General features: G+C 43.0%; 1 protein-coding gene across 1 annotated transcript; it reads right to left on the bottom strand.

Moving 5' to 3' along the window:
* Positions 1 to 648: 648 nt before the first annotated feature.
* On the bottom strand, positions 649 to 1,146 carry MtnC (Metallothionein C). Its single transcript, XM_018001479.2, has 2 exons — positions 986 to 1,146; positions 649 to 888 (listed from the first exon to the last, which is right to left on the bottom strand). The coding sequence occupies exons 1-2, from the start codon at positions 1,008 to 1,010 to the stop codon at positions 776 to 778; spliced, it is 138 nt and encodes a 45-aa protein (XP_017856968.1). The 5' UTR covers positions 1,011 to 1,146; the 3' UTR covers positions 649 to 775.
* Positions 1,147 to 13,049: the final 11,903 nt, after the last annotated feature.

The raw sequence follows: 13,049 nt of genomic DNA, 5'->3' as shown, positions 1-13,049 counted from the left end.
CCCAAATGAGACCACATAAACTGCACTCGCAGTTTGTCAGCGCCACGCTCCAGCAGCAACAGCAATAGCAACAACAATAGCAACAATGCATTGCGCATTTCAATGAAACTCATTTAGATAGAAATGTGTATATATATGACATCGTAAAGCCACCAAAGCCGACACCAGTCGACGTATATTTACTTTTTGTGTTCCTCAAACTATGTTTTATATTGGATACTAAATGGAATATTAGAAATGTAGCAAGGTAAAGGAAATAATGGATATATGATAACAGAATATTAGAATTATCGACTGATTTGCTGCCCCTTTTTGTACTCTAGGTAAAGATAGCAATATCTAAAACATAACTTCAAGAGATAAAGAAGTGGAATATGTATGTACATATCTAATGTGCCACAGCTCCGACTGGCCTTATAAATATGAAATTTATGCTACGATTAAATGTTTCTTCTTAACTAATGGGGCATCTGCATATCGCTTTTTCAATTAAAAAACTTTAAGTGAAGTTTCATCAACTATCAAGTAGCTCCATAGCCATTTCGCCCCAAAAGAAGATAAAAGCACGAACAACTGCCAACTGCATCAATCAAGGCATATCAAGATATGCCAAACATAAATACATATATTCAGGCAGAATTTAACACATATTGTAAACATTTTGCTTTATTTTGTTTTTCACATTTTTTCGTAGCAGCTCCATTTGTTTGCATTCACTCAGAGATGAGTGCTTGATTTCTGCTTAATTGGAACAATATCCGTTTACTTAGATTGTCTACGTGGTCTTTGTGCTGCAGCACTGCTCCTTAGTGCCCGTTTTGCAGACGCACTTGCAGTCCTGATTGCACGAGCAGTTGTCGCCGCACTTGGAGTCGCTGCACTTGCAGTCTGCGCAGGTGAGATAATTTATGGCCATCAATGAGTGTAAGATGAAAATCATATATATTTTTTTTTTTTTTTTTTTTTTTGCATTTTGTATACTCACTTGTGCCACAGCCCTTGCAAACCATTTTCGAGTTGCCTTTAAAAGTATTGCGAAGTATTTCGAAGTATTTCGTATTTCGGGGTTCTTTCTTAAGAATTTACTGGCTTTTACAACAATTTCACTGAACTTATTTATAGCTGCCGTTGGTTGCCCGAGTGCCGAGTGCCGAGCGCAGAGAGAAGTATTTTTGCACTCAGTTGAATATTCATTCAGCGGGTGGGCTCGGCGTGTGCAAAATCAACAAAAACGTGTGCAATGCAATTCGATGCGAGCTCACCTCAATCAGTCAACAAAAGATAAGAGGAATGCGATAATAATGCCATGAGCTGTTGGCTCAACGAACAAGTTTTCCAGTTAGTCCCATCAGTCAGGCATCAGTCAGTCAGTCAGTCAGTCGGACACTCTCTTATACAGTGGTGGGTAAGCCCGAGTGTGGTTGTCCTAATTATGACATCATCATAATTGCTTTGGCCCACTGAAATGCTGTCCCAATATTAGGCGTCGGTGGTGGCGCGCTTAGTTGGAGTGAAATTACCGCAAATTGCGAAAGTTTTTAATTGTTTATCTCGCCAGACGCTGTGGCTGTGGCTGTGGCTGTAGCAGTGCCCGCAACATTAGTGCAACATGGCAGCCGCGGAGGGACAGGATACGCTGCTGCGGCATTGTCCTTGCCGCAATCACAAAACAGAAATCTTCTCGAGCGGATGTTTTGTAATTTGGCTTGTGCTTCTGCCTTGAGTGGGCTGCAGCTGGATGAGGTCAAATTATTAATTTAATATGTATCCGCGCTGCTCGGACTTCGACTTCCGCTGTAGCAGCAGCAACAACTCCTTTGGCCAGCTCAAATTTGTTGTTTGAAAAGTTAGCGGGCGAGCCCGCAGCGTCGCGCAACGTCTCGCTTCAGCTTCCTCGACCCGAACCAAACCGACCCGACCTGTGGCACAGTTGCCACAAACTTTGCACCATTTCCGCTGCGGCACGGCCCACTTCCGCGTGTCCACTTGCAGTGCCTGCTGCCCCACTCCCACTGTTCCGCCCACCAGCCTGATTAACGTTTAAACTCATTAAGATAACGCAATTTTTGGCGTTCTGCTTAATTTTGCTGTCGCAGCTGCCACCATCACAGCCAGAGCGGACCGTGCCAAAGGTCAGCGAGTTGGAAATCTGAAATCTTGAATCTTGAATCTGTTGCCATTGTCTGGCGCTCGCTAGTAATTGGTTTGTAAACAATTTCGCTTGCCCTTTGACAATTTGCTCGGCCATTTTGTTGTTTGGCTAATTGCAAGAGCCGAGCACTCGAGCCACTGAAGGCATCTTAGCCAGAAAACCTTAAAATTGTAACTTCACATTGGCCCTGGCCAAGTGCCGCTTAAAGTGCTGCCATTATGGACCATTAGATCTATTTATCATATGTTCACGCTCAATTACGGCCTGTGGCGGGCAGTTCTTTGATAACGGGCCGTTTCAATAATTACCCTGACCAGGCCCAGCTCGGTCCGCAGCAGCTTGGCTAACTATGTTTACATGCCAATCAGCTCGCAATTGCGATTTATCGGCGAGTTTGTTTATGTGTCCAAATATTTATTTATCCCCCATGTCGCAATGCATTATTTCCATGTGATTTATGGACTAATACTAAATGGACTTATGCGGAATGTGTTATATATTTTATGGCACATAAATGTGTGCAGCTCAATTTAAGCGCTCAGCGGCAAAAATAGATGAGTCCTTGCTGAAGCACATTATCTAATTGTAGCTATTGAGCATTAACTGCGAATACTGGCACGAATTAGGAGCTTCGACTGCTCATTAAGTTTACGCACGGATTGTTGGCCCAAATACGGGTTAGTTAGTCTGCCAAAAATAGGCAAAATCACAACACTGCCCAGTTATCAACGCAATTCATAAAAGCACTAAAACAATTTCAATTGTACAACTCATCAACGGGCTGGGGACACACTTGCAGCGCTGGGAATGGGGTCCGTCATGTGGTCAAACAACCGACTAACCAACAACAGCAACAACAATAACAACAACAACGACAAAGGATAAACGAAAACGACAAGCCTGATGGAACTTCACGCATAAACCGAAAAATAGGAAAATGTTGAGCGACATCGCACTGAAACAGCTGCTGCCCGGCTCAGTTGTGGTTGCAGTTCATGGCAACGATTCCCAGCGTACACTGAAATCCTTCACACACACTCACACGCTTGCACACGCTCACACAATGACACACTTGCGCACACATGCACGCATAGGCATGTAACGGTCCCAAAAATGTTCTGCAATATGCGTCGAGGGGAAAATTCATCATAAATTTTATGCGGCAGCATGGGAGCCAAAGCTAAACGCAAACTTTTCATATGCTGCTCAAAAAGTGTCGCAACTGCTGCCAGAGAGTCGCATACCCTGTAAATACAGAATGTGGCGAATGTGTGCGCTGCAGAACGAAGCTGGATAGAAGCAATAAAGCTGCGAAGCCGACAATAGACTTGACTGGGGTTATCTGGAATAAGAGAATTATGGCAAGTCTTTTTTGATTCCAATTAAATATATAGTAGATATTTAAAATCCAAAAATCAGCTGATTTATATAAAATGTATATATTCAATTAGTTATTATGACATAAATCATTTAATTTTTTAAATTAATTAGACGCAATTATCGAGCCATATAAATTTAATTATTATTTATTTACAAATTTATAAAAATTTATTTTTTTAGTCTGTAAGCAATTTTAACACCAAAACATCATGAAGAAGAGCATCTACTATCCAACATCCTCGCAGATCCTTATAAGCATTGTAAAAGCTATAAGGATTGAGTAAAATATCCAACGAACTATCGCATAATTTAATATCAGTCAATACTATCGCAACACAACTACAATAAGCATTGATAAAATAAGAAAAAGGATCGCAAAGGACATAGGACAAAGGATTGAGTAAAATATCCAACGAACTATCGCAAAATTTAATATCAGTCAATACTATCGCAACACAACTACAATAAGCATTGATAAAATAAGAAAAGGGATCGCAAAGGACATACACAGCTACACTCTCCGCTTAATCAACTTCTTTCAGGCTTAGACAATATCAAAAATGAATTAAAGGATATCTGCTAGTCGAGCGTATACTCGGCATACATGTAGCGATATTGCAATTCGCCGCAATTCGAAACGGCCTGATGTCAAATGTAAATTGCTCAAAGAAATGATGGCAATATAACTAACAGTTCGGAACGCAAACCCAAAAAGGATTTGTTTGCCAGCAACGTTGTTAATCCAATTTGTGATTTGCATAGAAGCCAAAACGAGAATAACTGTTGTTTTACAAGCACCAAACGCAAACAGCTAACGGCGTACGGCGTACGGCGTACGGCTTACTGCCAGCTTTGAGCCAGCTGTGCAATTTCTTAGAGGTCAAGTGTCAGTTCTCGAGGACGCTCCGCATTCCAACTACTTATGCACAGAGCGCTGCCTCTGCTCGAGCACATTTTATGACAATCAGAAGCTCTCGTGCCAGGCTCCATCATGATTATTTGCCATTGGCAACATGATGCTCTCGCTCGATGGCATATTTGTCAGTATTAAGCCGGCAATTGGCTCTGTCGTCGAGTGCCATCAATTGAAATTGCATCGTATCAAAAGTTATAAGTTTTCATTACGCGCTGACGTTCAATATGGCGCGCAACTAATACATCAGCCAACATGCACACACGCACACACACACACAGAGACGCACAAAAGTTTGTCAGCAAATGACATGCATTGACGACGACGATGACTCTAAGGATCGCGCAAAAAAGTATGCAACACTTGACGACGCAGCCAATGTCACAATTATCTAGAGCCAAGCGGGCTGCGAGGTGTGATATATACTATCTATATATATATATATATACTTTATATATATGTATATTGCTACAGCTTAACACTTGATGGCGCGGTGGCTGCTTGGCTGACACGGGAAATCACTAGAGCAAGTTTTTTAATGGAATCAAATCAAATTGTTCGGAAGCTGTAAAAAGCGATTGCACGGAAACATTTTGAGTTGTTGACAGGCGACAACCGCCAAGGTGCAAACACGCCCAACAAAAAACTTGCCAAAGTTTCGAAAACGACTATGACCGACAACAACAACAACAACAACAAAGGGAAACGCAGAAGAGGGAAACGCGTCATAAGTACATGCTCGAGTCCTGACAGCAGTCACACGACCCCAACGTCAATGGAACGTCAAGAGTGCTTGCACTGTGCGGAGCTGCGTCTCCACTGCCACGCCCACTTTAAAGGCAGAGCCACTTTTTAGTGGCAGCTGTGATTGGGCCAGGTGAGCAAAAGTTGTGCGAGCAGTCATCGCTTGGCTCGGATCGTTTATAGGGCCCATAAGTTGACGCTCGCCCGCTGCACTTTGCCAACTTGACTGCAAGGCCATAAAAATATACCATAAAGCCTGTCGCCCAAGCTGCTTCCGGGCCACTCAAAGAGCCGTTAATCAACTGAGGCAGCCTGCTGGCAAGCCATCACTGGCTGGCGGTCCAGCTAATAATTCTTGTTGACACCCGAGTAAGTTATGCCCATTGAACTTGAGCAGCTGCAAATTAAGCCAATCAATTCATTAGCAGCTCCCGTCTCGCACCACGCACCACACATTGCGTCCTTGCCATTGTCCCTATGGCAACTTTGAGTGCCACTCGCGCTGCTGCGCATGAAAATTAAATTGTCGCCTACAATGGCAAACAAATTTTGCTCAAATGCAATCCAAATTGCAACAGACACTGTCACACGGAGCGAGCGAGAGAGCGAGTGGGCGAGAGGCTGGCGGGGGCAAGTGGGGCAGCACCCGCAGCGCATTACCTTTGTCTTAGTTCGTGGCTTGCAGATTAATTGCCAATGAGTGTGTACAAGTTCGAGTAGAAAAGTTTTTCAGAGTTTTCCCTGTTCAGTCGATTGTTCCGTTACAGCTTCCCGTTGCCCTTCCCCCTGCCCTTGCCCTTACGTTTCCACAGCCCTTGCCTCTGCTGGTCTCCTCAGCTCGGATTCGCTCCATGTGACATCCGAACGGGGACCACGTGCATTTTATCTCTGCTCCGAACTCAACACAATTCGAGGTTTTTGAGGTGAAACAAATTTCCGGTGACATAAACTTAATTAGCTTTTGTTCGGGCTTTTGTTTTATGGTTTTGCGGGCACAACTCAACTTAGTGTGCGTGAGAGTGTGTGTGTGTGTGTATGTGTGTGTGTGAGTGCAGGTGTGGGTGTGGGTGTGGGTGTCGGTATAAGGGTCGCTTAATAAATGGCTTGTAATGCTAAAGTGCGGCATTTAGTTTTGATTTAATTGAGCCACTTAACAGATGTATCTTTAAGATACAACAGAGCTAGAGCTTTCATCAGGCGCCGTTTAATTAAAAAGGCAGCCAAGACCAACTTTCTTGCCGTCAGCTAAGTCAAGAATCGTGCCAAACAACTTATAAGTCTCATGACATGATATTTGCTGATAATATCAGATAACGCACGCAATACATAAATCCTTAGCTCAAACAATAACAGCAAGAACAACAAGGGCCACAGCAACGAACGCAACCAGCATGAGCAAATATAATGAAATTGAAAACTGAGCTGAGGATAAACGTGGCTGAATAGCTAAAGAAAAACTCAAGTGAAACCCAAACAAAAGTTGTCTTACTTCTGCAAATGGAAAATTGCCCATGAGAATGCCAAAAAAAAAAAGAACGAAAGAAAGGAAATAAAATAAAGGAAAACTGCACACAAACTAAATGCTACAGATCTGCGATTCCCTCAAGGCTCCAGCACAAAGTTTATAAGCAATTCTTAGTATATTAAATAAGAATGTTCGACAAGTTGTGTATGTGTGTGTGTGTGTGTGCAAAGGTGTAGTTATACATAGCCAACTGACTGGTTTCTAAAGAAATGAAATAGCTCAAAATTAATAATTAATTTCATATATATTTTTCGTTCAAATTATTTCTGATTATTTCTCATTTTAATTTCACTGTAATATAATTTTTATGTGCATTTTAGATGTTTAATTACATTTATATTTATATATTTATTTAAATTTTATTTGCATATGTAAGATTTTTTCCCTTTTTTATTTTTATTTACTTAACAAATATACAATTTCTTTTGCATCTCTGGATTTTAAAACTGTGTTTAATAATATTTAATATAAAATTGATATATGTACATCCAACATATTTAAATTATATTTATTTAAATTTTTTATATTAAATATTTGTATATTTACTTATATTATGTATGTATATACATGATAAGCTTTGTTGACTTCTTTATTTACTTAACGAATATAAAATTTCGTTTCTATCTTTTGATTTTCATACTATGTTTAATCGAAGCTAATCAATTTGGTAGCCTGTCTCTTTTAATAAGATATTAGCATTTGCATGCATGCACAGAGACCTCACACACGTACACATATATACCCAAACTCACACACACACATACTCGCACACACGCATTTGCTGGCATGCGTGCTCATAAATACTTTATCAGCCCCCAAGTGCTAAGGAAGTCGAAAGGCTAAAAAGTTTTGTGCCCATGCCGCGTTGGAGGCATAGGCAAACTGACGATATAATGATCTTCCCTGGGGAGCAGCAGAGCCTCGGCAGCTGACCCTCAACTACAGTCCATTGAAATTCCTGCGGCATTTCTCAGCATCACCTTAATCGCCTGACAAAGTTGCTTATGCTTGCCATTCCAAGCCGCCTGTCGGGCCGTCGGGCTGTCGGGCCGTCCGTCTGTCGGCCTGTCTGAGTGTCGGCTTGGCGTCTGTGCGAGCTCTGGTCCGGGCAATATTAACAGGAAATGAAATCAAAAGGTTGCCTTTTACTTGATTTTCCCCCAATTCCAAGTACTGCCACTGCCACTGGCTCGGCTGCTGCTCCTGCTGCTGCTACTGCTGCCTCATTGTTCGTGCAACTTGTAGTTTAGCTTCATCATCTGCACTTGGTGGTCGGCAACTTGCTTAGCTTGGTTTGGTTTTGTGCCCACCTTCCCACCGTCAGTCCCGTCTGTCCCGACTGCCGGCTGCCGTTCACCGTATCTCCGTTTCCGTTCGTTTCATTCGTCATGACTATAATCCGGTAAGGAATTGGCTTCGTCGTTGTCGTCGTCGTTGCTATTGTTGTTGTTGTTGTTCCGTTTGTTGTATAAGTAGCTCATCTGCGGCTGAGCGCGTTTTATTTGTTTCAAATTGAGTTATGCCTAATGAAAATCAAATAAGCCGCAATCCAGCCGGAACTGCCGTTCGGGACTGCCGCTTGCGCGTTTCCCCTGGTGCTCCTCATCATGGAATGTGCCACTTTATATTAGCACGTTTTCGGATTCTTCACGCCACGCCCATCTTGGGCAAATAATGTCACGTGTCTGCAAGTTTTGACTGCTAAGCTGCCAATTGAAATTGACATTGAAAATGAGCTGGAAATTAATTAAAATAGAAAACGCTGCACATCAAGTATACGGCGTGTGTGCCGCAACAACATTTCACACCACGTCAGCTAGTTCCCCCACAGCAATTTGCATATTTCATGTGTACTTATTTCAGTTGCCTTTTGCGGCAAGTGGCAGCAGAGGTGCCAAAGCGAAACCCAATGAAAACACTAGAGCATTTTGATTATACATACATCAAATTGCAGCAGCATACACAGCGAAAAAGAGAGAGAGACAGAGACAGGGAAAGAGAGCGGGAGGGAGAGAGAGATCTGTTTATGATTCAGCCACGTTAAGTGCAAGTGTGGAAAATTATTTAATGACTTTTCTGAATTTGAAACGGAATATGAGAGTGCGTTGCGGCAAGTATCATGATGATGGGGCCAAATATTTGCTTACGCAACTTTGAAACACCCAGAGTGCTTGGGAGTTAATAGTCAGATCCTTTGGCAACCGACAACTGGCAACTGTCAAGTGGCAAGTGTCAAGTGGCAAGTGGCCCGGTGAGCTGGTGCTGTGCACCTTTTTCTACAGTTCTATTAATTATTTATGTGTCTGGCAAGTGGCGCGGCCCTCACGGCAACACACTTGGCCAGCGACGCCTAATGAAGCCACACTCCAGCGTGAGATGATGAGGTCCGCGCCACTGCTGCTGCACTGTTGCCTATTGGCAACGACCATGTCGTCGTCATCGTCGTCATCATCGTCATCATTGTCGCCAGCTTCAGCATTAATTTGTTCAGGCAACACTCACTAGACAGCTGAGAGGCAGCTACAGGGCTCTAACTCCAGCCATAGCTCCAGCTCCAGCTCCGACTACGACTACAACTACGACTACATCAACATCTACAGCAGCAGCACATAATTTGTAATTAATGACCAGTTAAAGAGCAACCTTTGGAGGCAGTGAGATTGAGATTGAGCCCTGGCACTGCGACTGCGATTTACAGCGACAAACGGGCGACAGCCAAAAGCTGATTTATGGCCACAGACCGCAAAATTTATATGCCATCACAGAAGTGGCGATGCGAGTCGCCTTTCTTGCTGATTCGAAAGCATCTGCGGCGTCGGCTTGTCTTTACTTGCAATCCATATTCAATATGGGCCCAGTTGCTTTGAGCATATCCAATGCGCTGCGCGTTTTGCACAGTGAAACGGCCCCCTGAAATTAATCAGATGGAATCTGTAACTAAAGGAGAGAGTAGAGAAGGCATATTTCGTTTCAATTTCTATTTCATGGATCAGTCGTAAAGCAATTCTATCCTGAGCAACGTATAATGAACATTATCCCGTTGCAAATAGATTTATAGTGTAGACACTGTTCGACATCATTTCAGTTTTCTTCATGTTTTTGCTTTTGTCAGAGCATTTGAATGTGAAATGTCAGTCACATGCTGGCAGGGGCGGCAGACGGAGCTCTTTCTCCATAGATCAACTCTTTGCACTAGCACAAAGGCAAAGTAAAATGAAAGGCAGAGAGAACAGGAGCCTCAGCCTTAGCTCTGTTTCATTTTGTAGCCGTACATCGAGCATCGGCCTCGGCAGAGGGCAACCAAAGCGCAATTTGTCTTCTGGCAGCAGATTCGATAGTCAATGCTGAGCCCATTTACATTCGCTTTATTGCCAATGGCATTTCTTTTTTTTCTTTTTTTTTCTTTTCTTTCATTCTATTTTCTTTTAGCTCAAAGCTTCAAGACACAGTCGTATATACATCTATATAAGTTTTTGCATGTTGTGACTTTGTCTGCGGCGGCTGTCAGTCGTTGGGCTTAGATCGAACTGAAAGCCTACTGCCGACTGCCGACTGCAGTGCCGTTCAAATTGTAATTCCTCAATTATAAGAGTGTCTATGCAATGCCTATAAATATTTTTGTTGCCTGACGACAGTTTTATACCAGTTTCAGTTGCCTTTTGATTAATGGTCTCCATCGACTTGATGCACCGACAATCCTCCTACTCAGAAAAAGACAAAAATGGGAAAATAAAAACAGAACAGATAGAGAGAGTAACCCCAGCAAGTGAAACAACATGAGAGATAACTGGCAACAGCTTTTACACTCTGTTTATTTTGCGCCCAACTTTTAGCTAAGTGCAAAACAATTTACCCAAATACGCGTGCACACATTGTGGTTCTACGCACACCCACACACACCCACACACGCACAACCAGGCACACACACTTAATTGTTCCCCCGACTAATGCCGCTGCCAACACACAGGCCGTCCTCTGTTGTTGTTGTTGTTGTTGCTGTTTTTTGTGGCATGCTTGTAAAATCAACCAAAGCTGCTAAAAACTTGGCTAGTTGCACACTCGGCAACGTTGCTTTATATACCCTGTAAATGCAAAATGTAGGCTGTATAGAGTTAGCAATCCATCCAGTTGTTGAATCTATTTCCAATGGGAAATCCTGGTATATTGGTTTTGCTTTCATACTAGGAATTGTGGCCGGCTCTAATACATTAACTAATACATTAACTGCAGCAGCAATACCTCTACTGCTACTACTACTACTACTACTACTACTACTGGTGTTATATGCAGCTATAACAGTCGTATAACAGTTGTCAAAGAATATATGAAGAAATTCATGCGAGATATAGAAAGCGAATATGGTGAGGTAATATAGACTTTTGTGTATTCTTACATTAATTCATAAAACTAAATTCAGTTAACTCGCAGCTGAATTAATAGCTTGACCAATGCTACCTTATGGCATGCTACTAATATTAACAGTAAGCTTACTGCGCTGCTTTCAGTCGGTCAGCGTGCCTCTCTCCGCGTTTATTATGCTAATGCAGAATCCTTCTCGCTCCCCCCCAAAACCACCAGCCACCTGCAGCACTGTGTTTTTATGCTCTGTGTGTTGATTGGTAGCAACTGCATACTTGTTGTTTTTAACACCCACACACACACACACACACACACATAGTCATATTTTACGTGTGGAGGGGGAATGTGTGAACTGCCGTGGGAACAGTTGAAAACTATGTCAGAAGCTTTTGGCAAATGCAATGCATTTCTGTAATACCTTCTAAGCAGCATTACCCTAAGCCACAAGCTACTCTCTTTGTGCGCAATAAGTAGGTGCAACAGTTTTATATTGCCGTTAAGCCACTGAACCGTGCAACAGCTTATCATCATTAGAGAGACTATAATTAAAGTGCCGCATTTGCTCAGGCGAATGCGTAAATAGTTTTTCCACGTTTACATCTATGCGCCTTTAAAAATGTTTATTATTTTCATTTTATAAATTCAGATTTGTAGTCTGGCTTAACGACAGTTCATTTGTTACCGTTAAGTGTATGAAATGCATAAAACGTCTTGAATGATTTTGTTGTTGTTTTTGTTATTCCCTGCTTAGCTTTTTTAAGTGTTTCGACTTGAGCAGCATCCGCGCAATGTTTAAGATGACGGCGCGTCGTCTCGTGTAGGTCGTTGCCTGAGAGCTTCAGCAGACTGTAAAATGAAATAATTATGAGCGATAAATTTGCAGGCGCGTTAAAGAAGAAAAATATGTCGCGACGAAGCCGGCATTGACGTTGATAATGAGACTGGTCGCGACTAAAGGTTGTTGGAGGCAACCCACTGGCTGAGACAGCAGCCAAAGCAGCCAAAGACAGCCAAAGACAGCCAAAGACAGCCAAAGGAACAACATCTAATTGGATCGATGTGAGAGGCATACAAAGCCGGGGCATTACTCAGCTGCCCTAACGGCTTTCATGATAGTATCATTAAAAATTCATAAGATATTCCAATTGTCGGCCGCTCGAACTGCCTGAGCTAATTCAATTAAAGGCACAAGACCCGACCAATCGAGAGCGAAAGAGAGAGTGAGAGAGTGAGATAGAGAGAGTGTGCGAGCAGCTCATATATTAACGCCGCTGGCGTCTGGCTGCAGTTGCACGTGCGGCAGGGCAGCAAGTGAATTGCGGCAGTTGCCAAGAACGCCTTGCACAGATTTATTTCATTCGGCGGCATCCTTTATGTAATCTCAATTATCGCCTGTTGGCAACGTCATAAATCTGGGCCGGCGCCCGTTGCGCTGATTGCACGTGAAACATTCTTGGCCAGCGATTTAATTAACTGCAAACTGAACGGACCACGGCCCACGGACAACTCTGGCTCCTTCTTTCTTTGTTCCCCTATCTGGCAGTTACGCTCCTGCGAGCACACAATGCTGCACAAATCTCGCAGTTTGGTCACAAATTTCGTTGACACTTCAGCGGGCACTTTGACTGTCGGGCCGTGTCGAGCCATACCGAGCCATACCGTGCCGTCCCCGGCTCCGCCTGGCCGTGGCCAAAAGAAACAGCATATTGTTTGCAGTCAGTAAACGGCAGATGGAGCAAAACAGCAAAAGCTGTCCAAACTGTCAAATGCTACACTCAGAAGTCGTACAAAAAATATAAAAGCCAAGTTGTGCAACACAGTCGCCGCAGATGCAAAAACCTGGCCGTGCCACAAAACAGCAAGCAACATCAAGAGCGCCAGCAATAGCAACAAACAGCAAACAAGTAAATGCTAACAAACGGAAACAAACAGCTGCATTAGCAGACGCAAATCAGCAACAGCAGCAGCAACAGCAA

The sequence above is a fragment of the Drosophila arizonae genome, chromosome 2 (assembly GCF_054131065.1).
Source record: "Drosophila arizonae isolate 15081-1271.41 chromosome 2, UAZ_ARI_1.0, whole genome shotgun sequence".
Classification (NCBI taxonomy): domain Eukaryota; kingdom Metazoa; phylum Arthropoda; class Insecta; order Diptera; family Drosophilidae; genus Drosophila; species Drosophila arizonae.
Note: the sequence above shows the minus strand (reverse complement) of the source record. Positions and strands in the feature narration are given on the sequence as shown.

What these genes read in the sequence shown, in the direction of transcription:
- MtnC (XM_018001479.2), bottom strand. Translation starts at nt 1,010, where the DNA reads ATGGTTTGCAAGGGCTGTGGCACAA. An exon ending in TTGCAAGGGCTGTGGCACAA is followed by an intron (nt 889 to 985) that starts GTGAGTATACAA and finishes TCACCTGCGCAG; the next exon opens with ACTGCAAGTGCAGCGACTCC.